General features: G+C 41.8%; 1 protein-coding gene across 1 annotated transcript in view; it reads right to left on the bottom strand.

The window, feature by feature from the left end:
* Nucleotides 1-26,255, bottom strand: part of Mphosph8 (M-phase phosphoprotein 8) — a 42,477-nt gene that overhangs the window by 3,022 nt on the left and 13,200 nt on the right. Inside the window, exons 3-11 of the mRNA XM_048341681.1 lie at nucleotides 24,757-25,599; nucleotides 23,721-23,820; nucleotides 18,998-19,261; nucleotides 10,592-10,717; nucleotides 10,423-10,511; nucleotides 7,126-7,266; nucleotides 6,013-6,099; nucleotides 2,993-3,147; nucleotides 1,542-1,696 (exon numbers count right to left, since the gene is read on the bottom strand). Of these exons, the coding sequence (XP_048197638.1) occupies nucleotides 1,542-1,696; nucleotides 2,993-3,147; nucleotides 6,013-6,099; nucleotides 7,126-7,266; nucleotides 10,423-10,511; nucleotides 10,592-10,717; nucleotides 18,998-19,261; nucleotides 23,721-23,820; nucleotides 24,757-25,599 (1,960 nt within the window). The remainder of the gene's footprint in view (nucleotides 1-1,541; nucleotides 1,697-2,992; nucleotides 3,148-6,012; nucleotides 6,100-7,125; nucleotides 7,267-10,422; nucleotides 10,512-10,591; nucleotides 10,718-18,997; nucleotides 19,262-23,720; nucleotides 23,821-24,756; nucleotides 25,600-26,255) is intronic.

Raw genomic sequence — 26,255 nt, 5'->3', positions numbered from 1 at the left:
TCAGCTTTTTGTCCATGTAACTCCTACCAATTGCTCTTGGAAGACTTAAACACGAGTGTGTAGACTGATGTAAATATTTAAAGAGATGGTTATTAAAAAGTTGAAGCTAGCTGAGTGTTGATGGCTCGTGCCTATAATCCTAGCTACTCAGGAGGCTGAGATCTGAGGAATCACTGTTTGAAGCCAGCACAGGTAGGAGTCTGTGAAACTCTTAATTCCAATAAACTTCCAAAAAATCAGAGTGCAGCTGTGGTTCAAGTGGTAGAACACTATTCTTGGGCAAAAAATTGCTCAGAGACAGGGCACAGGCCCCAAGTTTCAGCCCTAGGACTGGCACACACATACAAAAGTTGAAGCTAGAAGTATCTGTGTCTCTACATCCTGACATCGAACCCACAGGAACACGAAGGTGGTATCACTACATAGAGGACGAGAGCTTTTCCATTTTCTACCACATACTGATTTACATCTCCTAATTTTTTTATTAATACAAAAAAACCTTATGAAAAAAATGTTAACATGTATTGTGAAGCTTTACCAACTATTCAAAATACTACTTTAATGTGTTTTTTATGCTGGTAGTAGAGGCTGACACTCAAGGCCTTGTGTTCTCACTGGCTTTTTTGGCTTAAGGCTGGCATGTTGCCACTTGAGCCACAGCTCCACTTCAGACTTTTTGGTGGTTAATGGGAGATAAGAATGTCATGGACTTTACTACCTGGGCTGGCTTTGAACCTTGATCCTCAGATCTTAATCTGAGAGCCTCTAGGATCCTGACTCTTCCCTGCCCCTCACCCTCCAGGCTATGAGAAGTAAAATACAGATCTTGCTTTCTGGCTTCACAATGCAGCTCCCCTTGCCTAGAGCACCGCTAAGAATGCTAAGGACAGTGGTAACTCTTCCAGCTCTACTGAGCAGGAAGCAGTCATGGGTGCAGGCCAGAGGTCTGAGATGGAGTATCTGGTTACTGTCGTGCAGGGAGACAGCCATGAGAACACGAGTGGCTTTTTATAGAGGCCAAAGACTGGGCTGGGAATATGGCCTAGTGGCAAGAGTGCTTGCCTTGTATACATGAAGCCCTGGGTTCGATTCCTCAGCACCACCTATACAGAAAAAGCCAGAAGTGGTGCTGTAGCTCAAGTGGCAGAGTGCTAGCCTTGAGCAAAAAGAAGCCAGGGACAGTGCTCAGGCCCTGAGTCCAAGCCCCAGGACTGGCAAAAAAAATAAATAGAGGGCAAAGACTGCTTAGTAATAATAATTAAAAAAAAGATTCCAGGCTTAGAATCTTGAAGGAATGTTTGGATAAAACTCAGTAAGAACAAGTATTATTAGGACTCAATTCCCTACAATTTATACAGAGAGAACAGTGAATCATGGGAGTCGCAGGGTCTCAATTTTTTCAGAGCATCTTTGCTGTTAAGAACTTTACACAATTTTTACACATAATGGCATTTGCTTAAGACTTTGTTTAAAGAAAGGCTTCTAACAGTTAAGGTTCACAGAGTACATTTCAAACAGAATCAGGCTAAGCATAGGCTTACCTTCTGGTATGTTCTGTGGAGGGTTGTAATTGAAATCTGTTGTAAAATCTGGCCCCTCACAGAGGCGGTGACATGCTATTGGGAAAACAGGTTCCAACAGAGCAAGGCGAGCCTCAAAATAATCTCTGATTGTCTCTTCCGCCACTCTTGAGAGCCTAGTAAGAGAGGACAGAAGACCATTAAAATTAATATACAGGGCTGGGAATATGGCCTAGTGGTAGAGTGCTTGCCTCGCATTCATGAAGCCTTGGGTTCGATTCCTCAGCACCACATATATAGAAAATGGCCAGAAGTGGCGCTGTGGCTCAAGAGGTAGAGTGCTAGCCTTGAGCAAAAAAGAAGACAGGGACAGTGGTCAGGCCCTAAGTTCAAGCAGCAGGACTAGCAAATTTTTTTTAAGTACAAATATTACATCTTAATAATAAAAAACTTTAAAACAATGAGGGAAATGAGCCTGATTTCATCATTAAACATAGTTATACATACATCAAATTAAGATGTCATATCCCATTTATTTATCTAATTTAAAATTTCAATGTGAGTTAATGGAGAAAAGACCAAGACAATTCACAACACTGTCCAATGCCAGTGAGACCTACCCTGTTCTGAAATAGAACTGCGACTCTGCCTCATCCTACTTTCTTGTGCCGTATTAAGGTGTCTTCTGTTTCACTATCTCCTTTGTTTCGTTTCTCTGAGACAAGGTATCCCCTTATAGTCCAGGCCAACCTTGAACTTGGTTCTCTTATCTTGGCCTCCCATGTGCTGGGTTGTTTGCAAGTCTTCTGCCACAGTGTTCCCAATATTCCTGGCCAATAGAGCAGTATCTGCTGTAGGACTGTGCTCAATATGTTTGTCTAGGGAACTGTGAGAAGTGAGAGTTTCCCAGTCCTGGGCTGATGGGATGGTGAGCTATCACACTGGCTGGCTCTGTAGCCACCCCATGTGAGTAAGACAAGAGACAGCCAGCTTCTCTGGACTCCTTGGAAGGTGCCTGGTACAGGCTGCTATCAGGGGAGCAGACCAGATATGTGCCTTCGGTGGCCTTTGCTCTCTTACTTTCTACTTCTAGATCCTCTTCCGGGAACTGGAGTGACCATACTGCAGACCCACAGCCAATGCTTTCCTAGTGTGGTGGCAGCAGGAGGCACAAAGAGGCGTGACGCCCCCGATCCCAGGCCTGCTCCCCACCCAGCTACACTTGTATGTGTCAGCTATTACTATAGCATTTCTGGCAGGCATTGCCAGAAGAATTGTTTTATTTATCTGTAGGAGTGAGAATGGAACCTCAAAGTCGACATCCCTAGTCAAGTCTACCACTGAGCTTGAGCCTCCCACAATAACACAATCTTTTTCTGAGTAAACATACACAGGCCATTCTAATTATAATATGCCCAAACAGAGGTGTCATGCTTTGCAATTTAACCACAGCATTTGCTTTTTGCACTTACGTCTCCAAATGGCTCTTCAGTAATTCATACACAAGCATGTTGTTGCACTGCTTTGCAAAGTAAAGTGCGTTATTCTGGTGCTTTGACAAAATGTTGCAATCAGCTCCCCATTCAATCACAAGCCGCACAATGTCCGAATTTCCTCTTTTACAAGCCTAGGTCAGAAAAATAGTTATACTCTTAACTGTAAACAAAAGAGCAGCAATTGCCATCTGCTTCCTTCCATATTTGCCTGGGAGTTCTCTGTGAGGAAGGCAGAGTGTGATGGAAAAATGGCAAAAGTCCCTACCCTGGGGCCAGGCTTTGGGGTGCTGGTAACTGTGCAAAATTACAGATAGAACACCAGGCCTCCCTGACAAAATGCTCACTGCCTGCTGTTTCTCTGCTTGTCCTGACACTTCTGCTCTGGGCTCTGGAGACGCTCTTTCCCCTTTAGCTTGGGGCTGGATCTCTAGCCCAGAGCTCTGTCCTTAGTATAGGACTCTGAGGTGCACTCTTCTGCCGGCCAGATGCCTGCCTCCTGCTGACACCGATGCTGTCTGTGCTTGCTAACTCAGCTGACCAGGCCCCACGGCTGATCTCATGTCCCATGAATTCTGTCCTCAAAGGCTGCTGATCTGCCCACTTCTGTCCATTATTACCCCTCCAGTACAAATCACTGCTATTTCACTCAATTTTAGCACTCTCCTTACAAGTATGCGAATTGCCTGTCTTGTACTCAATCCATTCTCCCTATTGCACTAAAGAACACTAAGTGATCCCTTTAAATCTGGATCTGTCTGGGACTTTCATCTTCCAATGGCTTCCAGCTGTTCTCAGTATCCTCCCAGCCCTGTATCATGGTGTAGGAAGCGCCTGTGTGTGTGCCGGTGCCCACTCCTCCCACACTTCCTCCTCAAGTGTCTCATGGTCTCCTGCTAAGACAATGGGCAGAGATAACACCAGTGCTCTGCATGCATGAAGTCAGTATTAGACTCACAAAGAATACTAAAAGATTAAAGACCTAACCAACTGAAGATTTCCATAAACTAAAATGGCGGGGGAAACCCCAAAACCACAAAGCAGGTAAGCCCTACATTATAAGTGTGGCCAGAGGCCGGAAGGACCCTGCTTGTAAGAGTAGGGTCTGAAACAAAACAGTGCGGGGCCTGTTGCAGAGCCCCGGCCACATTGCTCACACCAGACATAGGTTGCAACTCGGTGCTGGAGACAGACCCTTGCGCGCACCATGGCGTGGATGAAGCTGCAGCTCATGGCTGCACCATGGCTCCGTGTCTGGACCCTCCAAGTCCCAGAAGCACTTTGGGCCAGGAAGCTGCAACTGCCACAAAGGAACATGCCAGACTGGGCTGAGGGAGACAAATGCGGCCCTGTTATGCAGGAGTGAGTGGCAGGAGGCTTCACTAACCTTCACCTTGAAACATCTGCAAGCCACAGTGCACACACGAGACATTCACCAATACACACTCAGGAAGACCGTGAGCGGGTGTGAGGCTGGCCACTCACACCTGTTTCTTATTTGCTGCTGAACAGCCCAGTAGGCCAACAGATTTTGAGAAAGGTAAAGACACATTGGTCTTCGGTCACTTTTTATTGCCAGGCCTGGGACTTGAACTCAGGGCCTGGGTGCTATCTCTGAGGGTTTTAGCTCAAGGCTAGTACTGCTCTACCACTTAAGCCACAGCTCCACTTTTGGCTTTACGGTGGCTACTTGTAGATAAGAGTCTCACTGGCTGGGAATATGGCCTAGTTCCGGCAAGAGTGCTTGCCTCGTATACATGAAGCCCTGGGTTCGATTCCCCAGCACCACATATATAGAAAATGGCTAGAAGTGACGCTGTGGCTCAAGAGGTAGAGTGCTAGCCTTGAGCAAAAAGAAGCTAGGGGCAGTGCTCAGGCCCTAAGTCCAAGGCCCAGAACTGGCAAAAAAAAAAAAAAATAATAAGAAAAAGTCTCACTACCAGGTCTGCAAAACAAAAATCTTCTTGTCAAATGGTATTTCCATAGGTTTGGGTCAGCGACCTTACATTATGTATCTAAAACCAAACAACTACTAAACATAAAAAGGTCTAGAATAGACCTATCAGTGGATCACAATAGCTCAAAAGCTATGTACATATGATCATATAAGACAAGGATAAGCAAACCCTATTATTGATGTTACATTTAAAGTTCTAGGTGAATTTCCTTTGGCGTACGCCATGTGGCTACTGTATATGATTTTGGTACACTGGGTATTGTATATATGCCTACCTGATCTAAGGAAGGGAAAGAAAAACGAGGGTGTAAGATATCACAAGATATGTACTCACTGCCCTATTACGTAACTAGCCCTTTTGCACAATACCTTGTCAACAAAATTTAATTAATAAAAAAAAAGAAATATTTTACTAACAAAACAGTAAAAAAAAAAAAGTCTCACTGACTTTCCTATTAAGGTTGGCTTTGAATTGCTATCCTCAGATCTCAGCCTCCTGAGTAGCTGGGATTACAGGTGTGAGCCACCAGCACCATGTTGTGCCTGGGGTCACTTTTATCTGCTCTGTTTATAAACCCTTTCTTGGAATTTGGGGATCTACCTAAGACATGCTATGTCCTTAAGTCCCCAGTAGGTTGCAATTTGTGCAATCTGAATTGGTCTGCCTCTTTCAACACCTTGTACTTCCAGCAAGACAATCAATACACAATGAAACTACAGTTCTCCCAAAACACATGAAGTCCTTTCTTGCTCCAATTACTGTGGCAATTACTGTGGCACCTCTCCTGCTGTCAGGACTGTTCTTTTAGGACACAGCTTAGCACCTGCTACCTCCCATCCCAAGTCTTGTCGTGGGTTTGTAAGGGTGAAACATACATTCCCTGTGTGTGTTTCCACACATTACAGGCACTGCCACACTAACTGATGTTCTGCTGGTCCACCTGACTCGCCTGTGAGCTGTGAATTCTGACTGGCTTTCTGCAGGAAAGCTCATGGTCTGGTAGGCACCAACTTGAATAGCTGCTGAAACCGAAGAACTTACCTTCATGAGAGCGGTCTCGCCATTGCTCTGCTGAACATTTACAAAGGCCCCCGCTTCCAAAAGAATAGCCACAGTGGTTAAAAAGTTCTATTTATAAAAAACAAAAAAAGTAGCAAAGTTAATTCTTGGGAAAAAAATGTGGGGTTTTGTGGGGGTTTTTTTGTTTTGTTTTGTTTTTTGCCAGTCCTAGGGCTTGAACTCCAGGCCTGAGCACTGTCCATGGCTTCTTTCTGCTCAAGGCTAGCACTCTGCCACTTGAGCCACAGCACGACTTCTGGCTCTTTCTGTTTATGTGGTGCTAAGGAATCGAACCCAGGGCTTCATCCATGCTAGGCAAGCACCCTACCACTAAGACACATTCCTAGCACTAGAATTTATTTAATTATTATTTTTTTTTTTTTGCCAGTTTTAGTGCTTAGACTCAGGGTCTGAACACTGTTTCTGGCTTCCTTTTTGCTCAAGGCTGGCCCTCTACCACTAGGCCACATTCCCAGCCTCCTAGAATTCTTTATTAAGACATCTTTTAGATCAGCAGACTCAGCAGATACTATCCCAAATAGCTGATGGACCCCCATGTTCCTGTTTCTTTACTGAGGGGCCACTGGAAGCCCATGTGCTGAGCCCAGCCCCTCGGTTCACCTGCCATGCAGCCGTGTGCTGCTCTGCCCAGCACGGGCCACCTGTACCTATCACAAATACTCAGGGCCTGATGTTCTTATTTGGCTTATTTTTGCTCAAGGATGGGGCTCTACCACTTGAGCCACACCTTCACTTGCACATGACTTTTTGCTGCTTAACTGGAGATAAGTCTCTCGTATCTCAGTCTCCTGAGTAGCTGGGATTACAGATGTGAACCACCAGTGCCCAGCTTAAGACATTCTTAATTTCAGTTGCAAAAGAGTTTCAAATTGCCTAAATTGCCCAAGACTGAAATCAATACCGATACTCTGGAGATATGTAAATTATTTCCAACTAGACAAGTCACATTTTGAAATTATGATTACAAAATACTTCTGATAACAAAATCCATTCACAATGTGTCATAGATCACAAGACCATTACAGTTACTACAGAAACAAATTCTGAATGCCCGGATGTGGCGGAGTCTTGGACCTTCTCAGCGGCGTGGATGAGGGCTGTGGTCCCATTCTTCTGTTGTCCGTTCACTTTGGCCCCTTTGGTGATGAGGAGCCTCAGGAGGTCATCCTGCCCTCCCGCTGCCGCGAGCATCACCAGCGTCATCCCGCTGGAGTCCTGTGTCAGTTTATTAACAAAGAAGCCCGTCAGCCTAGAGCCACAGCAGTGTTATAAACAAGTCTCTACGCAGAACTGATCCAAGCATCAGTGGCTCACACCTGTAACCCTAGCTACTCAGGACGCTGACATCTGTGGATCAAGATCTGAAGCCAGGCCAGGCAGACAAACTGATGAGACTCTATCTCCAATTAGCCAGAAAAAAAGGAGAGAAAGAAAGAGAAAAAGGAAAAGCTGGAAATAAGAGTTATGTCTCAAATGGTAATAAGACAAGAGCAGGAGGACAAGTTCAAGGCCTAATATATAAATTACACACACACACACACACACACACACACACACACACCATTTAATAATTTTTTCACAAATGTCTTCATAAAATTTTATAAATTTCTTGTATTAAATTCTAAAAGCATGCCAGGTGCAATGGCTCACACTTGTAGTTCTAGCTATTCAGGAAGCTGAGAGCAGGGAGATAATAGTTTGAGGCCAGCTGGGGCAGAAAAAAATCACTAGTTCTATTCCTAAAATAACCAGTATAAAGCAGGCTGGAGGTAATAGGTACAGTGGTAAAGCACCAGCCTAGCAGCCATGAGGCACTGAGTTAAAACTGTAGTACCAGGCTGGGAATGTAGCTTAGTGGTAGAGTGCTTGCCTAGCCCTGGGTTTGATTCTTCAGTATTACAGAAACAAAAAAAGCCCGAAGTGGCGCTGTGGCCTAAGTGGCAGAGTGCCAGCCTTGAGCAAAAAAAAGCTCAGGGGGCTGGGGATATGGCCTAGTGGCAAGAGTGCCTGCCTCGGATACACGAGGCCCTAGGTTCGATTCCCCAGCACCACATATACAGAAAACGGCCAGAAGCGGCGCTGTGGCTCAAGTGGCAGAGTGCTAGCCTTGAGCGGGAAGAAGCCAGGGACAGTGCTCAGGCCCTGAGTCCAAGGCCCAGGACTGGCAAGAAAAAAAAAAAAAAAGCTCAGGGACAGTGCTCAGGCCCTGAGTCCAAGGCCCAGGACTGAAAAACAACAACAACAACAACACATACACACACACACACACACCAAAAAAAAAAACAAAAATCCTGGTACTATTAAAACAAAATAAAAAGCCCCACACCATATCAATAGTTTTCATGGTATAAAATGAACAGTGAATTCTTTTGGAGCAGATGATCAAATCTTATAACTAGAACATCCAAAACTAGTAACTTAAAAAATGAGCTGAGAGTAAGAACTGCATTAAATGATTGAAAACCAGCCACAACTGCGTGCACACATACACACACACACAGACACACACAGGCACACAACTCAAGCACATCAATAGCTTTACCTTCTATTAACAGCCAGTTGGAAAACAAACAAGAGTGATAGATAAAATGATCACAGTAAAATAACAAAAAATATTATGAAACATATATCTAAAAGAAATGTATTAAGTCCTACATGAACAAAAAGTACACAGAACTTACCTTAGGCATATAAACCAAAAATTAAATGCACAAAGTCATTCCGCCTATGATGTAACACTCAACACTAATTGTCAACTTTCAGCCAAGTTAATATACTTTATGCAATATTAACCAAAATCTGATGCGTAATCTCAATAAAAGTATACAACTAAAACAAGAAACTAAGAAAATACAATTAAAAAAAATTTTTGGTGCCTATACTTGGGCCTGAATTTCAGGGCCTGGGAACTGTCCCTTAATGTTTTTTCTCTCATGGCTGATACTCTACCATTTGAGCCATAGCTCCAACTTTGGCTTTTGGTTGATTAATTACAGATAAAAGTCATTTGAATTTTCCCATCTAGGTTGCTTTTGAACCATGATCTTCAGATCTCAGTCTCCTGAATAGTTAAGATAAAGGTGTGAACCACCAGCATCCAATAATATAATTTCTAAGCAAAACTAGACACTCAAAAGCCAAAAATGAATGTAATAACAGATGTGCCTACTTAAAAGTAAAAATCCTTAAAGCAATAAAACTCAAAATACAAAACCTGAAAACTAGGATAGTATGATTCCATTAAAAAAAGGAACAACAGGGCTGGGAATATGGCCTAGTGGCAAGAGTGCTTGCCTCATATACATGAAGCCCTAGGTTCGATTCCCCAGCACCACATATATAGAAAACAGCCAGAAGGGGTTGGGGATATAGCCTAGTGGCAAGAGTGCCTGCCTCGGATACACGAGGCCCTAGGTTCGATTCCCCAGCACCACATATACAGAAAACGGCCAGAAGCGGCGCTGTGGCTCAAGTGGCAGAGTGCTAGCCTTGAGCGGGAAGAAGCCAGGGACAGTGCTCAGGCCCTGAGTCCAAGGCCCAGGACTGGCCAAAAAAAAACAAAAAAACAAAAAAAAAAACAGCCAGAAGTGGTGCTGTGGCTCAAGTGGCAGAGTGCTAGCCTTGAGCAAAAAGGCCAGGGACAGTGCTCAGGCCCTGAGTCCAAGGCCCAGGACTGGCAAAAAAACAAACAAACAAACAAAAAGGAACAACAACAAAAGCAATAATAGAAGGATAGGTAGGCCACTGCTATGTGTACATGGACCAACACCAAAGTTACAAATTCCCCCTGAAAACAAGAGTCCTTTTATACTCGTCACTGCTCAGAGGGTAAGATACAAACTCATTGATAAAAACCAACCACAGGGGGCAAAAAGGGGGACACAGAAATGGAGGAAAGGTGAGCAAATGCAGTCATGGTATTCAATAGATACTGTAAAAACTCAAATAGGCAACCTGAGGGCAGAGATGAAAAGGGAAAATGGGGAAAGGGGAGGAAAAAGTGACTTTGTCCAAGAAAAATGATACTCATTACCTGATATATGGAATTGTAACACGCTAATAATAACACTAAAATAATATTAAAAAAAAACCCACATGGTCACACCAAGGAGGTAGGAATTGTAGGGCCTATAACTCTCCATTTATAGAGCTCTATAATGTATGAATTTTACAAAGCAAATATGCATTATTTTTATAAGTGATGACTGAATTATCAAATTACTGGGGCAGGGCTCAGGTGGTAGAGTTCTTGCCCTGGAAGAGTAAGGCAGAATTCAATCCTTACTATTCCTCCCACCAAAAAAAAAAAAAAGGGACTTGTCAAATTAAAGCATTCCAATCCCTTCATGAGATGCTTCAAAGGCACATTACCTCTTGGTCCAAGTTATACTCTTCATCTGAGTTGAGTGCAACCTTTACAGTAATATAATCCCCATTTTTCACAGCATCCCTTAACATGTCTAAAAGGAAAGGAAAAGTGAATTGGGTTTTATCTATCTATATTGGTGAAATGGAACTGGATAATTCCAAAACCACTCACTATTTGGAATGACATTCACTGTGGCAAGCGTCTCATCTTCCCCATCTAGGTGCTTTTGAAAATCTTCAAGGTTCATCCACTCCAGCTGCAGATCCATGCCCAAACTGAAGATCTGTTGCCTACCATCTGGTGAAAAAAGGGCCTCATTAGCACACCTGCATATGGTCTACTGGTAAAACCAAATCGCTGCAGTGGGGTTTGACGTGAGCTTCACACTTGCTAAGCAGGCACTGTCACTTGAGCCATTGCCTGCCAGTCCCTTTTAGTGTTGGGTTAATCTATGCTTAGATTGGCCTACACTGTGATCCTCTATCTAGAGTGCTTCCCTTTGCTGCTGGGATGACAGGCATATATATATATCAATGTGCCCAGTCACCGTGCATCCCCTTGTGGCTTAGGATGAACAGTCATATACTTACTAACCATGGATCCAGTTGTAATCTCATGGACTTTCCTGTCTGGGCCTGCTTCCAACTGTGATCCTCAGATCTTAGCCTCCTGACTAGCTAAGATTACAGGTATGAGCCACCAGTGCCTAGTAACCAAATTTCACATACACTTTTAGCATACGCTATTATACAACTTTTTGCTTGGGGGGGGGTCAGTACTAGGGTATAGACTAAGGAGTCTCACTTGGCTTTTTTTGATCAAGGCTGGTGCTCTACCACTAGAGCTCTACCTCTACTTCTGGTCTTTTGCTGATTAACTGGAGCTAAGACTTTTGTGCCCAGGCTGGCTTTGAACTATGATCCTAAGATCTCAGCTTCTTTAGTAAGCACATGCAGAGTGTGTGTGTGTTGGTCCTAGGCTTGAACACAGGGCCTGGGTGCTGTCCCTGAGCTTTTGTGTTCAAGGTTAGTATTCTACCACATTGAGCAACAGCTCTATTCCCACATCTCCATTTTGTTAGTTAAATCAAGGTAAGAGTCTTCTGGACCTTGCTTTCTGTACTGGCTTTGAACCATGACCCTCAGATCTTGGCCTCCTGAGTAGTTAGGATTGCAGACATCAGCCACTGCACCCAGTAAGCACAGGCTTTTTCTTTTTTCTTTTGGCCAGTCCTGGGGCTTGGACTCAGGGCCTGAGCACTGGTCCCTGGCTTCTTTATGCTCAAGGCTAGCACTCTGCCACTTGAGCCATAGCACCACTTCTGGCCGTTTTCTATATATGTGGTGCTGAGGAATCGAAACAAGGGCTTCATGTATACAAGGCAAGCACTCTTGCCACTAGACCATATCCCCAGCCTCTCTATATGTTATTTTATAAAACGAAAACCAAAAACATTTGATGGTAAGCCTTGGATTTTCACCTAAAAACATTGTAACAAACTATGTTCTTGTAGATAGGGCGATCACATGACAATAGAAATAAACTGTGGGGCTGAGACTATGGCCTAGTAGTAAAAGTGCTTGCCTTGAATACATGAATCCCTGGATTCCATTCCTCAGCACTACATATATAGAAAAAGCCAGAAGTGGCTCTGTGGCTCAAGTGATAGAGTGCTAGCCTTGAACAAAAAGAAACCAGGGACAGTGCTCAGGCTGAGTTCAAGCCCCAGGACTGGCAAAAAATAAACTGTGTAAGAGATATGCAATTAAGAGAAAGAGCTTTTTCCTACATCCTCAACACAAACTAACACTTCTCTTCACTAACTCCAAGAGCACAGCACACAATGTTGGCTCTCTAGACCCTGGCTATGTCCTGGCTGCCTATGAGCCATGCACTGGGTCACATGATTCTCAACACAGCAGTAGTGGTAGTAAAAGCAGCTAACACTTATATTCACAGCATGTTGCACAAATGTCCTACAAATGTTGTTACAGATGAGGAGACAGGCCTAGAATGGCTCTGAGGTTTGTCAGGAAGTTACACTTGCTTTAGCACTGAGCCTATCACAGTCAACAGCAGAGCCCCCTACTTTCCACCCCAACTACAGAAACAGCAATGACACTGCTCAAGGGAAGACAGTGGGGCAAAGCAGCTGAAAGTCCATGGAAAATGAGGTAATGCCCTACTTCAGAGAAATACTACAAGTAGCAGAAAGAACCGAACCAGATCAGAAGTGCAAGAAGTGCACATTTCTACGGCGCTCAGAATTTGGTCTGATTCTATGTTCATTCCTATTATGTGCTGACTGCTCCCTCTGCATATGGCAGGTCTTTTTTTTTTTCTTTTTAAATAAAAAGTGAACTAGATGCTGAAGGATGAATATATGTTGTGAAGCAAAACAAGTGCAGGTCTGAAGTTTCTGCCGCCTGTGACTTCAATCCAGCCTGTGTTGGAGGTTGTTCATGCTTCAATACTTTTACCATAAGTAAATGTATCAAACTGAAGGAGTGGATTTAGTTTAAAAAAAAAAAAACCAAAAAAAAAACCTAGCCATGAGTAAGAAAGCCCAGTTAGGGTGTGAGGCTGCGAGGCCTTGAGTTCAAGCTCTAGTCCTGGCATTAAAAACAAAAACAAATCACAAATAAATGTATCCTGAAAAAGTTATGATTGTTTCTGAGCATACAAATTACAAAAGTTGCTGGGTGCTGGTGGCGCATGCCTATAATGATAGCTACTCAGGAGCCTGAGATCTGAGGATAATGGTTCATAGCCAGCCCAGACAGTTAAGTCCATGAGACTCTTGTCTACAATTAACCACCAGAAACCTGGAAGTAGCACTGTGGCTCAACGTGGTACAGTGCTATAGTCTCTTTTTTTTTGTTTGTTTTGTTTTTTTGTTTTTTGCCAGTCCTGAGCCTTGGACTCAGGGCCTGAGCACTGTCCCTGGCTTCTTTTTGCTCAAGGCTAGCACTCTGCCACTTGAGCCGCAGCGCCACTTCTGGCCATTTTCTGTATATGTGGTGCTGGGGAATCAAACCGAGGGCTTCATGTACACAAGGCAAGCGCTCTTGCCACTAGGCCATATCCCCAGCCCCCAGTGCTATAGTCTTAAGTGAAAAAGCTCAGGGACAGTGCCCAGGCCCTGAGTTCTAGTCCCACGACTGACCAAAAATAAAAATTACAAAAGTTCTTTAAATACTTTGGCTATCAATCCTGTGTCTTTCCATGCAGTAGCTTTGACTAACATGGCATGCTTTGTAGCAACTTTATCTTTTAATTTCATGGTGCACATGTATGTGTGTGTGTGCAAGAGTATGTTCATTAGGGCTTGTACTTAGGGCTTCATTGTCTGGCTGGGCTTTTTTACTTAAGGCTGGCATTCTATCACTTGAACCATGCCTCCATTTCTGGCCTTTTGCTAGTTAATCAGAAATAAGAGGGCTGGGGATATAGCCTAGTGGCAAGAGTGCCTGCCTCGGATACACGAGGCCCTAGGTTCGATTCCCCAGCACCACATATACAGAAAACGGCCAGAAGCGGCGCTGTGGCTCAAGTGGCGGAGTGCTAGCCTTGAGCGGAAGAAGCCAGGGACAGTGCTCAGGCCCTGAGTCCAAGGCCCAGGACTGGCCAAAAAAAAAAAAAAAAAAAAAAAAGAAATAAGAGTCTCTTGTATTTGTCTGCCTGGGCTGCATTGTATTTGCTATCGTTAGATTCACAGTGTTTTTCCATCTTGAGAAATCGTTCCCTAAATGAAGGAGGTATTTACAATTAAAACAAAAAATCTTTCTTTTTCCCAAAGTCATAAAGATCCTCTAAATCCTAGTATCTAAATGCCTAATATCTAATCCTATAATCCTAATTCTTTCATCGTAATATCTAACAGCGAATCCTCTAAATGCCTCATTTCTAAATTCTCCTTGTGCAGGTAAGGCCTCCCTCCTCCAAGATCTGATTTCCATATTCCAGGAGCTGTCTGGGTAGATAACCAATTACACTGAAATAGTGAGTTTCTCCTTCCTGTGTGGATCTGTCACGTACCTGCCACTGCTATCACATCCACATGTGTCTGACGGAGGTCTATGTTTTGCTGCACTAGTCAGTCTCCCTTCCTAGTGCCAAGCAAATACTCTATCAGCTGTTACAGTTTTATAAAAGGGGTTTGATTACTAATGGAATAACTGGGTTTGCTTTTCTTGAGTCTGCCACATGAATTCTAGAATTAGTCATTGTAAATTCCATTAATTACTTTTTTTTTCAGTATGGAACTCAGGGCTTTTCACATACTATACAAGCATGGACTGTATTGACTTTTAAGGTAGAATTTTCTCTCTGTAGATTTTACATTATATTCTACTAGTGATATTCTTGGCAATGTTTTAAATGTTCGCCCCCCCCCCCCGCCCCCAATCATGGGGCTTGAACTTGGGCCTGGCACCATCCCTTGAGTTCTTTTTTTTTTTTTTTTTTGGCCAGTCCTGGGCCTTGGACTCAGGGCCTGAGCACTGTCCCTGGCTTCTTCCCGCTCAAGGCTAGCACTCTGCCACTTGAGCCACAGCGCCGCTTCTGGCCGTTTTCTGTATATGTGGTGCTGGGGAATCGAACCTAGGGCCTCGTGTATCCGAGGCAGGCACTCTTGCCACTAGGCTATATCCCCAGCCCCCTTGAGTTCTTTTGCTCAAGGTTAGCACTCTACCACTTTGAGCCACAGAACTATTTCCCGTTTTCTGGTGGCTAATTGTAGAGAAGAGTCTCATGGACGTTTTTGCCCAGACTGGCTTTGAACCAAGATCCTCAGATCTTAGCCTCCTGAGTAGCTACCATTACAGGCATGAGCCACTGGCACCAGGCAAATGTTTTGTTTTCTGAATGGTGGTCCTGGGACTTAAACTCAGGATCTGTGCATTGTCTCTGAGCTTTCTTGCTCAAGATTAGCACTCTACCCCTTGAACCACAGCTCCATTTCTGGCTTTTTGGTTGTTAACTGGCTTTTTGGTTGTTAACAGGAGGTGAGAGTCCAGGCTGGTTTCAAACCAATATCCTCAGATCTCACCCTCCTAGCTAGGATTACACTGCTGATATATAGAAAATACGCTGATTTTTTTTTCATGTTGACCTTATATCTAGTCACTTTGCTGTAATTGTAGTAGCTCTAATAATTTCTAGACTCTTTAAGGTTTTCTACAAATAATACCAACTGATTATCACAGACTTAAAATTATTTCTGCAGTACTGGTGATCTAATACAGTCTCTTACGCATGCTTGACAAATACTCAATGATAGCAGTTTTTGCCCTTCCTTTCCATGCAGTTTTTCTGTTATTGTGCTCAGTAGATCTCACTGAAATGTTGAAAGACAGTGGTGACAAATAACTTCTATGCACAATTAACACAATTAACAAAAGATTTGTCAACAGTTTAACTTTATCAATTAAGAAAATACCTTTTTTCACAATTAGCTAGTTTTCTTTTTCTTAATTCACAAGTGCCGTTAAAGCTAGACACCATAGTAACAAAAACAGCATGGTATTGGCACAAAAACAAACCTAAATGCAATAACAACAACAACAAAAATCAACAAAATAAAACCACACAGCTAGAGCTATCTGATCCTTGTCAAAGGAGGAAAAATCATATAGTGAAGAAAACAGCCTTTTCAATAAGTGGTGCTGGGAAAACTGGTTATTTCTGAGGACTGAAACTAGACCTGTAATTCTCACTCTCTAAAACATCAATTGCAAATGAATCAAAGATTTTAAGACCTGAACCTTAAATTTACTAAGAGAAAACCCTGAAAATCATAGGCACAATTATTTTCTGAATAGGATTACAACTGCTCAGCATGTAAGAGGAAGAACAAAAGGGACTGCATCACATTTAAAAGCATCTGCACATCAATAAACAATCACCAGAATGCCCCCACAGAGTGGGAGAAAATCTCTGCCAACTATCTAATGGAGGAAGAACTAAGATTCAGAATATACAAAGAGCTAAAAAAAACAAACAAACAACTAAACAAGGAACAAATAACTCAATAAATAAGAAATACAAATGGGTAATGAATACATGAAGAACTTAAAAAAAAAAAAAAGCTACTCAACAATCCTTAGCCATAGAGGAAATGTAGATGGGAATCAAGTAAACAACAGCCAGGGACTGGTAGTTCATATCTAATCCTAACTACTCAGTAGTAATCCTATCATGAGGCTGAGATCTGAGGACAAGAGTCCAAAGCTAGCCAAGTAGTAAAGTATATGAGAGTTTCATCTCCAATTAAGAATCAAAAATGCCAGAAGGAGAGCTCTGGCTCAAGTGTTATGAGCACTAGCCATAAGCAAAAAAGCTCAGGGACAGTGCCGAGTTCAAGCCCCCGGAGTTGCACTTAACATGCAAAAAAGCCAAACTTCCTGTGTTCTAATTATCCTAGGTAAACCCAATTGCTATTTTTTCTGTGTGTGCTGGTAATATGGTTTGAACTCAAGGCCTTACATTCTTAGCACTCTTATCAACTGAGCTACTACACCTCCACTTCTGGATTTTTGCCAGTTAGAGATAAATAGTCTCATAGACTTTCTGCCTGGACTGACTTTGAACCAAAATTCTCAGTTTCCTGAGTAGCTAAGATCACAAGCATAAGCCACCAGTACCTGGGGTTTTTTTTTTTGTTGTTGTTATATTCAAAATAAGACTAGATTCAATTTGCTCATGCTTAGTTTTAACTTTTCACATTTAATTCACAATTCAGTTTGCATTCATTTTTATTTTCTTTCCTTACATAGTTTTGTCTGGTTTTGATAATAAAAAGTTGTAAGTTCTGCAGAATGAATTAATGTGTATTTTTAGGAATACATGTCTCTCTCTCTCTCTCTCTCTCTCTCTCTCTGTATTGCTTTTTTGTCCCCCCCTTCTGAGAGGTCCTCACTAGGTAGCCCAGGCTGGCCTCAACCTTGAAATAAGTATTTCTGTCTCAGCATCCCAAATGCTGGGATTACAGACATTTGCCACCATGATAGGTTTTTGTTCAGTCTGGCAGATTTACAATATAAAACCACTTGGATCTAGTGTCATAGTGAGGCTTATTTATGAACAATTGTATTTCGTCATAAAGTTACTTGGTCAATATTTCTTAGGTCAGTTTTGTTCATTTTGTTTTTGCAAGACCTTACCATGTCATTCAGTTTTCAAATCCATTTGTAAGAAATTGTTCACAGAAGGCTTAGCAGTAGAGTGCTTGCCTTGCATGCATGAAGCCCTGGGTTTGCACCACATGAACAGAAAAGGCCAGAAGTGGCGCTGTGGCTCAAGTAGTAGAGTGTCAGCCTTGAGCAAAAAGAAGCTAGGGACAGTGCCCAGATGCTGAGTACAAGCCCCAGGACTGGGGGCTGGGGGTTGGGGTTCACAGAATTTTTAATTTCCATACAATCTGCAACTGTGTCCTTTTAGCCTTGTTTTTTTCCCCCCAACCATGGTCAGATGATTATCTATCTTACTATTTTTCTTACGGCACCAGAGTTTTTATGCTCTTACATTGGTTGTAGGGGTTTTTTTTTTTTGGTTGTTTAGTTTTGGTTTTTTTCCAGTACTAGTAGTTGAATTCAGGATCTAAGAGCTGTCCCTTAGCTTTTCTGACTACAGATGGCATTCTATTACCTGAGCCAAAGGCTCTTGGTGGCTAATTGGAGGTTAAGAGTCTCACAGACTTTCCTTTCAGAGCTGGTTTCAAACCATGATCCTCAGATCTCATCCTCTCTTGAGTAGCTAGGATTACAGGTAAGCTGCTGGCATCTGGCTCTTATATCTGTCCTTTATCACTTACTGCTTGGTATCCTAACTGCAGTGCTGGTCTTTTGACATTTTCCCAGAGGGAAACATCCTCTCCTTTCCTATTAGTCCTGGAAATTATCCTAATTTCTTGCATGTAAGCTCAGCAAAGCATCCAAAATTATACTTGATTCTCAGAATTCCATAGAAGGTCCCCCTCTTCTCAGCCCCAGGATAGCATTAACAATAGAATCTTTTTTGTATTTGTTACCACTAAAAGGGACGAGTAATAATTCTTTATGTGCCTTTTTTTTTTTTTTTTTTTTTTTGCCAATCCTGGGGCTTGGACTCAGGGCCTGAGCACTGTCCCTGGCTTCTTTTTGCTCAAGGCTAGCACTCTACCACTTGAGCCACAGCACCACTTCCGACTTTTTCTGTATATGTGGTGCTGAGGAATTGAACCCAGGGCTTCATGCATGCAAGGCAAGCACTCTACCACTAAGCCATATTCCCAGCCCCAATATGACTATTTTTAATGTGGCTTTTCTAAAAGAAATCTAAATACATACCATTAGTCTAGAAAATCAGACATATTTATAATTTCCAAATGTACCAATAAGCACATTTCAGGAAATTAGTAAATATTTCATGTATCCACAGGTCCAAGCATGACTCAAGACTTTAATATAAAAAGTTATTTATTTAGGAGATACAAATAAATTTTCTGTTACTGAGATCAGCATTACACAGTAGGAAAGTAGAGTAATAATATAATGTGTACTATCTTGAAATCATTCTGTCAAACCATGCCAAACTCACCTGAATTCTCATCCGTTTGGCATACACTGTCCAAAACTTCCTGATCACCTTCTGCAGCAATGTATGCCCAAGTGTCAGTCTCTTCTCTGGTATTTCTCTTTTCTTTAGGTGAATGCGTGCTTTCCTTCATCTTACAATCTTCTGTGCTTTTACAATCCAGTGACATTTCTTCTTTTTTCCGATTAGTTTCAGGCACATCATTTTTTTCTTCAGTAGGTTTTTTAAGTAAATCAAGTGCATTTTTTATTTCCTTAATTGCTAGTGCTAAAATTGCAAGTGATATACAGTATGAGTCATAGTTTATTTTATAATCAAAAGAAAATGTATTAAAAATACTTCAAACTTTTGGGGTTGGAAATGTGGCTTAGTGGTAGAGTACTTGCCTAGCATGCAGGAAGCCCTGGGTTCATTTCCTCAGTACTACATAAACAGAAAAGGCTGGAAGTGGTAAAAAGCTCAAGTGGTAAAGTGCTAGCCTTAAGCAAAAGAAGTTCAGAGCTCAGGGACAGTGCCCAGGGCCTGAGTTCAAGCCCCAGGACTGGCAAAAAAAAAAACCCACCACCACAACAACAAAAAAAACCTTAAAACTTTTTTACTAATATCATCGTTGGTTATCAACATGACCAAACTTACAAAGTCATTTTAACAAATCTTCCTACTGACTGTTAAGCATCCAATAGAAAATGACAAGGACAAAGGACTTACTCAAATCTGTTCATTATTAACTTTCTTCCATACATCTTCAGTTGTTTGCATGGTGCTATGATCATTCCCAGGCCTTTGCATATTTTAGACAAGTGCTCTACCAGTGAGCACTGTCCCAGCTCTTTGTATCTTATAAGAAAGATGTATGTAGATTATTTTTTTCTTTCAGGTCCTGGGGCTTGAATTCTGGGCCTGGGTGCTGACTCTGAGCTTCTTGTGCTCAAGGCAAGTGCTCTACCACTTGACCCACAGCACCAATTCCAGCCTTTTCTGTGATTAGCTGGAGAGAAGAGTCTCACAGACTTTCCTGCCCTGGCTGGCTTTGAACCCACAATCCTCAGATTTCAGCCTCCTGAGAAGTTAGGATTGCAGGTGTGAGCCATGGACAACTGGCCGGTTATCTTTTTTTTTGGAGGGGTGGGGGGAAGTGCTGAATTTAAATTCAAAGCCTTATGTACACAGGCTGCTTTGCTATTTTTGAAATAGTCTTAAATTTATGACTAGGCAAGCCTGGACTGTTGAAGTACTCCTTATACTTCCCAGTAGCTGCAATGATAAGTGACTGCTACCATACTCAGCTTTTTTATTAGTTGAGATGGGGTGTTAACTAGCTTCCAGTTGTAATCCTACTATCTCCACCTCCCAAGTAGTTAGGATTATAGGAGTAAGGCATCTTGCTTAGCTCAGTTTCAGATACATTTCTGTTATGAACATATAATGTTAAGTACAACTACTGTTTGCTTTCCCTTATAATAGTACTCACTAAAAGTCTGTTTTTCAGTTTCCTTGGTTATATAACTGTCAACTGTATATTCACAACTTATAATACAGTCTTTCCTAATTATCTAGTGCTCAATATGGGGCGGGGGGGGGCACTTTGAAATGAACCCAAGGCCTACCATGTAACAGGCACACACTGTGTCTCTGAGCTGTATTCCCAGCTTTTTTTTCTTTTTTTTTTTCGCCAGTCCTGGGCCTTGGACTCAGGGCCTGAGCACTGTCCCTGGCTTCTCTTTGCTCAAGGCTAGCACTCTGCCACTTGAGTCACAGCGCCACTTCTGGCCATTTTCTGTATATGTGGTGCTGGGGAATCGAACCCAGGGCTTCAAGTATACAAGGCAAGCGCTCTTGCCACTAGGCCATATCCCCAGCCCTGTCCCAGCTTTTTTTTCCCTCCTTTTTTTTTTTTCTTTTTCTTTTTTTGTTGGTCATGAGGCTTAAACTCAGGGCCTAGGCACTGTCTCTGAGTTCTTTTGCTCAAAGCTAGCACTCTATCACTTTGAGCTACAGTGCTATTTCCACTTTTCTGGTGGTTAATTGAGATAAAAGTCTCATGAACTTTCCTGCCTGGGCTGGCTTTGAACCATGATCCTCAGATCTCAGCCTCTTGAGTAGCTAGCATTACAGGCCTTAGCCACCAGGACCTGGCTACTCCCAGCTTTTCTATTCTGTAGTATTAGGGGTTGAACGCAGAGCCTTTTGCTTGCTAGGCAGATCCTACCACTTGGCACACACCTCTAGCAGGTGTTGATTATTTTTGAGGTAGTCTCACAGTATGTAATTCTCCTACTTGTGTTTCTCTGTTTCAATGTGGATGACAGTCATGTGCCAACACACAGTTATTGGTTGAGGTAGAATTTCTCTCTCAACTTCTTTTTGCTCAGGCTGGCCTCAAACCATGATTCCTCAATTGCTATCTCTCAAGTAGCTAAGATCACATGCTTGACACCCCATGCATTTTTTTTTTTTAACTTTAGTTCAAAGTTGGTGGCATCGATTTGTTTTACCAGAAACAGTGTTTTGCCACTTGCTATTTATTTAACTCAGCATCTGCAAGAGTTCCAGGATACAGTTGTAGACAGACACATGTCTTTGCCAGTAGGAAAGGTGGTTAGTGGTGTCACTAGGATCATTCTGAGGCTCCTACCAGAGTAACTCTTTTTTTGTGTGTGCCTGTACTGGGGCTTGAATTCAGGGCCTGAGTTCTGTCCCTTAACTTTTTTGCTCAAGCCTGTGGCTCTACCACTTGAGCTCTATCTCTACTTCTGGATTTCTGCTAGGTAAATGGAGACAAAGAGCTTCATGGACTTCTCTTTCTGCCTGGTCATCCTCAGATTTTAGCCTCCTGAGTAGCTAAAAATATAGTTGTGAGCCACTAATGTCTAGCCTCAGAGTAATCCTTTGTCACAACTGTAGGAGAGTAGAACATTTGGTCCAAAAGACTTCCCTCTGGATAGATAATATTTTAAATCTCAAACCACCCTTTGAAATACAGTAGTTATTAAGGTCTTTCACTACTTTGAACAGATTTAGTCCTTAGGTTATAGTTATCTTAGGCATGACCTACTGAAGAAGCCACTGCTGGTTCCTAGCTTCTATTGCTCTATTTACTACTACTGCCGAGCTCAGTCTAGGCGTAAGAAAAAATTAGCCTTCATGTCTGCTGTAGATACAGCTCAGTGCTATACTGCTTGCCTAAAATGCAGAGACCCTATATTCTATTACCAGTACCCCACCCTACAATAGTGCTAGTGAGTACCAGTGGCTCATCACTGTAATCTTAGATAGGAGGCTAAGATTTGGAGGATTGTTGTTTGAGGCTAGAGCAGAAAGAAAAGGCCACCTCCAAAAATAACTAGCAAAAAGCCCCAGACTGACCTGGTGTAGGTGGCTCACATCTGTAATCTTAGCTACTCAGGTGGCTGAGATCTAAGGATTACATTTGAAGCCAGCCTAGGCAGGGAAGTCCAAGAGATTCTTATCTCCAGTTAACCACCAAAAAGCTGGAAGTGGAGCTATGGCTCAAGTGGTAAGAGTGCTAGACTTGAGCACAAAAGCTCCGGGCAGTGCCCAGGCCCTGAGTTCAAGTTCTAGGACCAGCAAAAAACCACCACCACAACAAAAAAAGCCCAGGTGTGGCTCAAGTGGTCAACCTTGCTGTGTAAGCAAGCTGAGTAAGTGCGAACCTCCTGGTCAAATCCAAACTCCAGTACTGGCAAAACCAAACAATACCAAAAACATACATATACTATTCAAAGTGTCTGAAGTAATTCAGCTGAAGCTTCTGTGACAAAATCTAGGAAAAATACCCCATAAGAGAGCATGTGTTTCAATATTTTTGGCTTATTTAACAATGCTAATAGTGATTTCTAAAATAAAGTATACTTGCCAAATGATAATTCTCAACTATTATTAATCTCTAAGCGATCCAAAAACTGTATTCAACATTCTATCTATACAAATGACAGTGAAGTACAATTAATATATTACACAAAACTTTGTTTAGTATGCACTTACCTGTCTAGCACAATTTTGTCTTTGCAATTTTAACATGTATCATTATATAATGTACGCTATATATATCTACATACAATTTAAATTGCTATACAGGTCAGAGTATCCCTAAAAATCCAAAATCTGAAACTTTCTGAGCTTAACATGATTGAGAATTAATTCTACATCGAACATCATATGACAGGTCATAGTCAAAACTCCAGAAAGCTATGGGTATAAGGTCTGTATAAAACAAAAATTAATTCACTGTATAGATTTGGCTCCTATCCAAATATTCCAAAATTTAAAAAAAAAAGGAAAAGTCTAAAATACTTTTAGTACTAAGTATTTCAGGTAAGACATATTCAACCTTAAATGTAGCATAAAGTTCTAAAGACCTTCAGCAAACAGAAATCATTCTATGACATTTCAGGTAAGAAGGGATTACTTCAGAATAAACTGAATTCCTGGGCACTAGTGGTTTGGTTTTTTTTTTTGCCAGTCCTAGGCCTGGGACTCAGGGCCTGAGCACTGGTTCCCTGGCTTCTTTTTGCTCAAGGCAAGCACTCTGCCACTTGAGCCACAGCGCCACCTCTGGCCATTTTCTATATATGTGGTGCTGGGGAATTGAACCCAGGGGCTTCATGTATACGAGGCAAGCACTCTTGCCACCAGGCCATATTCCCAGCCCCTGAATTCCTTATATAAAGAGATGATATGGATAAATGTTAGTATCTATACTTACTCCTTAATCCCTTTGGCTCTTTTTGACCTTTTTCTTCCTTGTCTAAATCAGGCTTTTTCGGAGACTTTTCTTTGAGGTCATTTTTTGGGGCCTCTTTTTCCTAGAGAAAGATATAAGATCCAAAAGAAGATTAGATAAAAGAGCTGATGCAGTATATCTGGACATGGAAAAACACAGGCTAGTAGCATCAACATTTGTCTATGTTAAACTACCTGACTGCTGATCTTTTCCACATAGCTTACATAAGATCATCTTTAAATAAGCATCTCATTGACTTTCCTGCCAGGGTTGGCTTTCAAACTGTGATTCTCAGACTCCTGAGTAGCCACAATTACAGGTATGAGCCACCAACACCCAGAAAAACTTACCTTTTTTATAACCTTTGATAAACATATTTTCATAATCCTAAAAATTTCCATATTAGGGGCTGGGAATATGGCCTAGTGGTAGAGTGCTTGCCTTGCACACATGCAGCCTTGGGTTCGATTCCTCAGCACCACATATATAGAAAAGGCCAGAAGTGGCACTATGGCTCAAGTGGTAGAGCGCTAGCCTTGAGCAAAAAGAAGCCAGGGACAGTGCTCAGGCCCTGAGTTCAAGCCCCAGGACTGGCAAAAAAAAAAAAATTCCATATTATAATGGGACAAACTACTAAAAGTTTTATAAGAAATAAAAGATTTACAATGTACTGTGTAGTTCTAATTCAAATGAAAAAAAAAACCCTACCAAGTAGGATACAAAATAAGCTGATAAAGCCATAAGCCTAATTATACAATGAATGCTACAAACATTATCACTGAATATCTCTAAAAATATTCTGACTCTTGTCAATAAAGTAACCTTCTATTTTTCAGTCACATTTCACCTAAAAGAAAGTAAGCTGGAGACTAAGGGACAGGCTGGAGGGCCAAAGTCTAGAAGATCTTCAGCACTTCTCACTACTTATCAGCAAGTCACTCTCCAATAATAACCACTAAGCAGTACCAATCTGTGCTGAACACTCCCATACTCTGCTGTTTTCCCTAGCAGATCTTACCTCCTGGGCAGAGTCAGATGACAGGAGGCCCCTATCTTCACTAGCAGATCTGGAACTCTTCTGTGTTTGGGCAGACAAATATGGCATTAGCTTATCTAACTCTATGTCGCTTGGCTTGATTCCCTGATTCCTCTTTTTAGGTAGAGTTTTCTTCTCTGAAAGGATCTTCTTGTTTTCTAGCATTATGATCTCTTTCACTTCCTCAGTCTTTCTCGGCTTCTTTTTTCTCCTCTTGCCTTTGCCACTGTCATCCTCATCTGCACTGACAGTGTCATTCAGCTGTTTCTCAAAAATACCATCTTGGTTTGCATCCTGCTCTACTCTATCTTTTGCACTGTTTAGTGTTTGTTTTTCTTCTCTGTTGTCAGAATGAAGCTCTTCCTTCTCCTCCTCCTGAAAAGAGGAATCAGTAAGTATACTTGATTCAGATTCCAGCTGATAGTCAATCCATTTCTCTTTTTTTATTTTTCTGTTGTCTTTGGGATCTTCTTTTACTTTATTCTTCACATCTCTTATATCTGCCTTCTTACTTTTTCTTAATTCCTTAGTTTCTTTTATTTCATCCTTTCTGGTCTTTTTGGAGTCCTTTAATTCTTCTTTGGCTTCCAAAGTTCTTTTCTTTGTCCTTAAATCTAAAACTAAACTTTCAGAGGAGCTCCCCAGCTCTGATTTTACTCTCAGTTTGCCAGTCTTTGTTCTTCTCTTTTTCAGATCGTCTGGGTTTTTATCTTCTTTGTACCTTAATTTCTTTTTCTTCTTCCTTGGGGAAGAATCTTCTTTTGTTTCACTTAGCTGGTCACTATCAGAATTTGCCTCAAATATGTCACTATTTAAAGACAGTCTCTATAAAATACAAAAAAAAAAGTTAAAACACTAATAATTTTAAGAGCCTTGAAAAGCAGCATAATGAAACCTGGTGGAAAAACATCTCAAAATTTAACTTCTTAAAATTACCTAGAATGAGGGCTGGGAATATGGCCTAGTGGTAAAGTGCTTGCCTCACATACATGAAAGCCCTGGGTTCAATTCCTCAGCACCACATATACAGAAAAAAGCCAGAAGTGGCACTGTAGCTCAGGTGGTAGAGTGCTAACCTTGAGCAAAAAGAAGCCAGGGACAGTGCTCAGGCCCTGAGTTCAAGCCCCAGGACTGGCAAAAAACAAAAACAAAACCCACAAAATAATTACCTAGAATGAAATTGCTTATTACTTATAGCTCTACTTTTTTAACAGATAAGTCATTGTGGTGATAATTCATTATCAACTTTAAAAAGCAAACTGGGTGACATTGTCCAAAGAAAAAAATGTACTCATTACCTGACTTATGAAATGATAACTCCTCTGTGCAACACCATAATATTAACAATAAAATTACATAAAAATGCAAACACAGAGACACATCAGTGTCCTGGAGGCCTCCAAATGAAGCAGAGTTAACAATAGCAGTCTCATGTGTGCAATTGACTTGATCACCAAAATTCCCCAAATTCCAAGAAAGTT

The sequence above is a fragment of the Perognathus longimembris genome, chromosome 3 (assembly GCF_023159225.1).
Source record: "Perognathus longimembris pacificus isolate PPM17 chromosome 3, ASM2315922v1, whole genome shotgun sequence".
Lineage (NCBI taxonomy): Eukaryota > Metazoa > Chordata > Mammalia > Rodentia > Heteromyidae > Perognathus > Perognathus longimembris.
The sequence above is the reverse complement of the archived record's forward strand: the minus strand, read 5'-3'. Positions and strand labels throughout refer to the sequence as shown.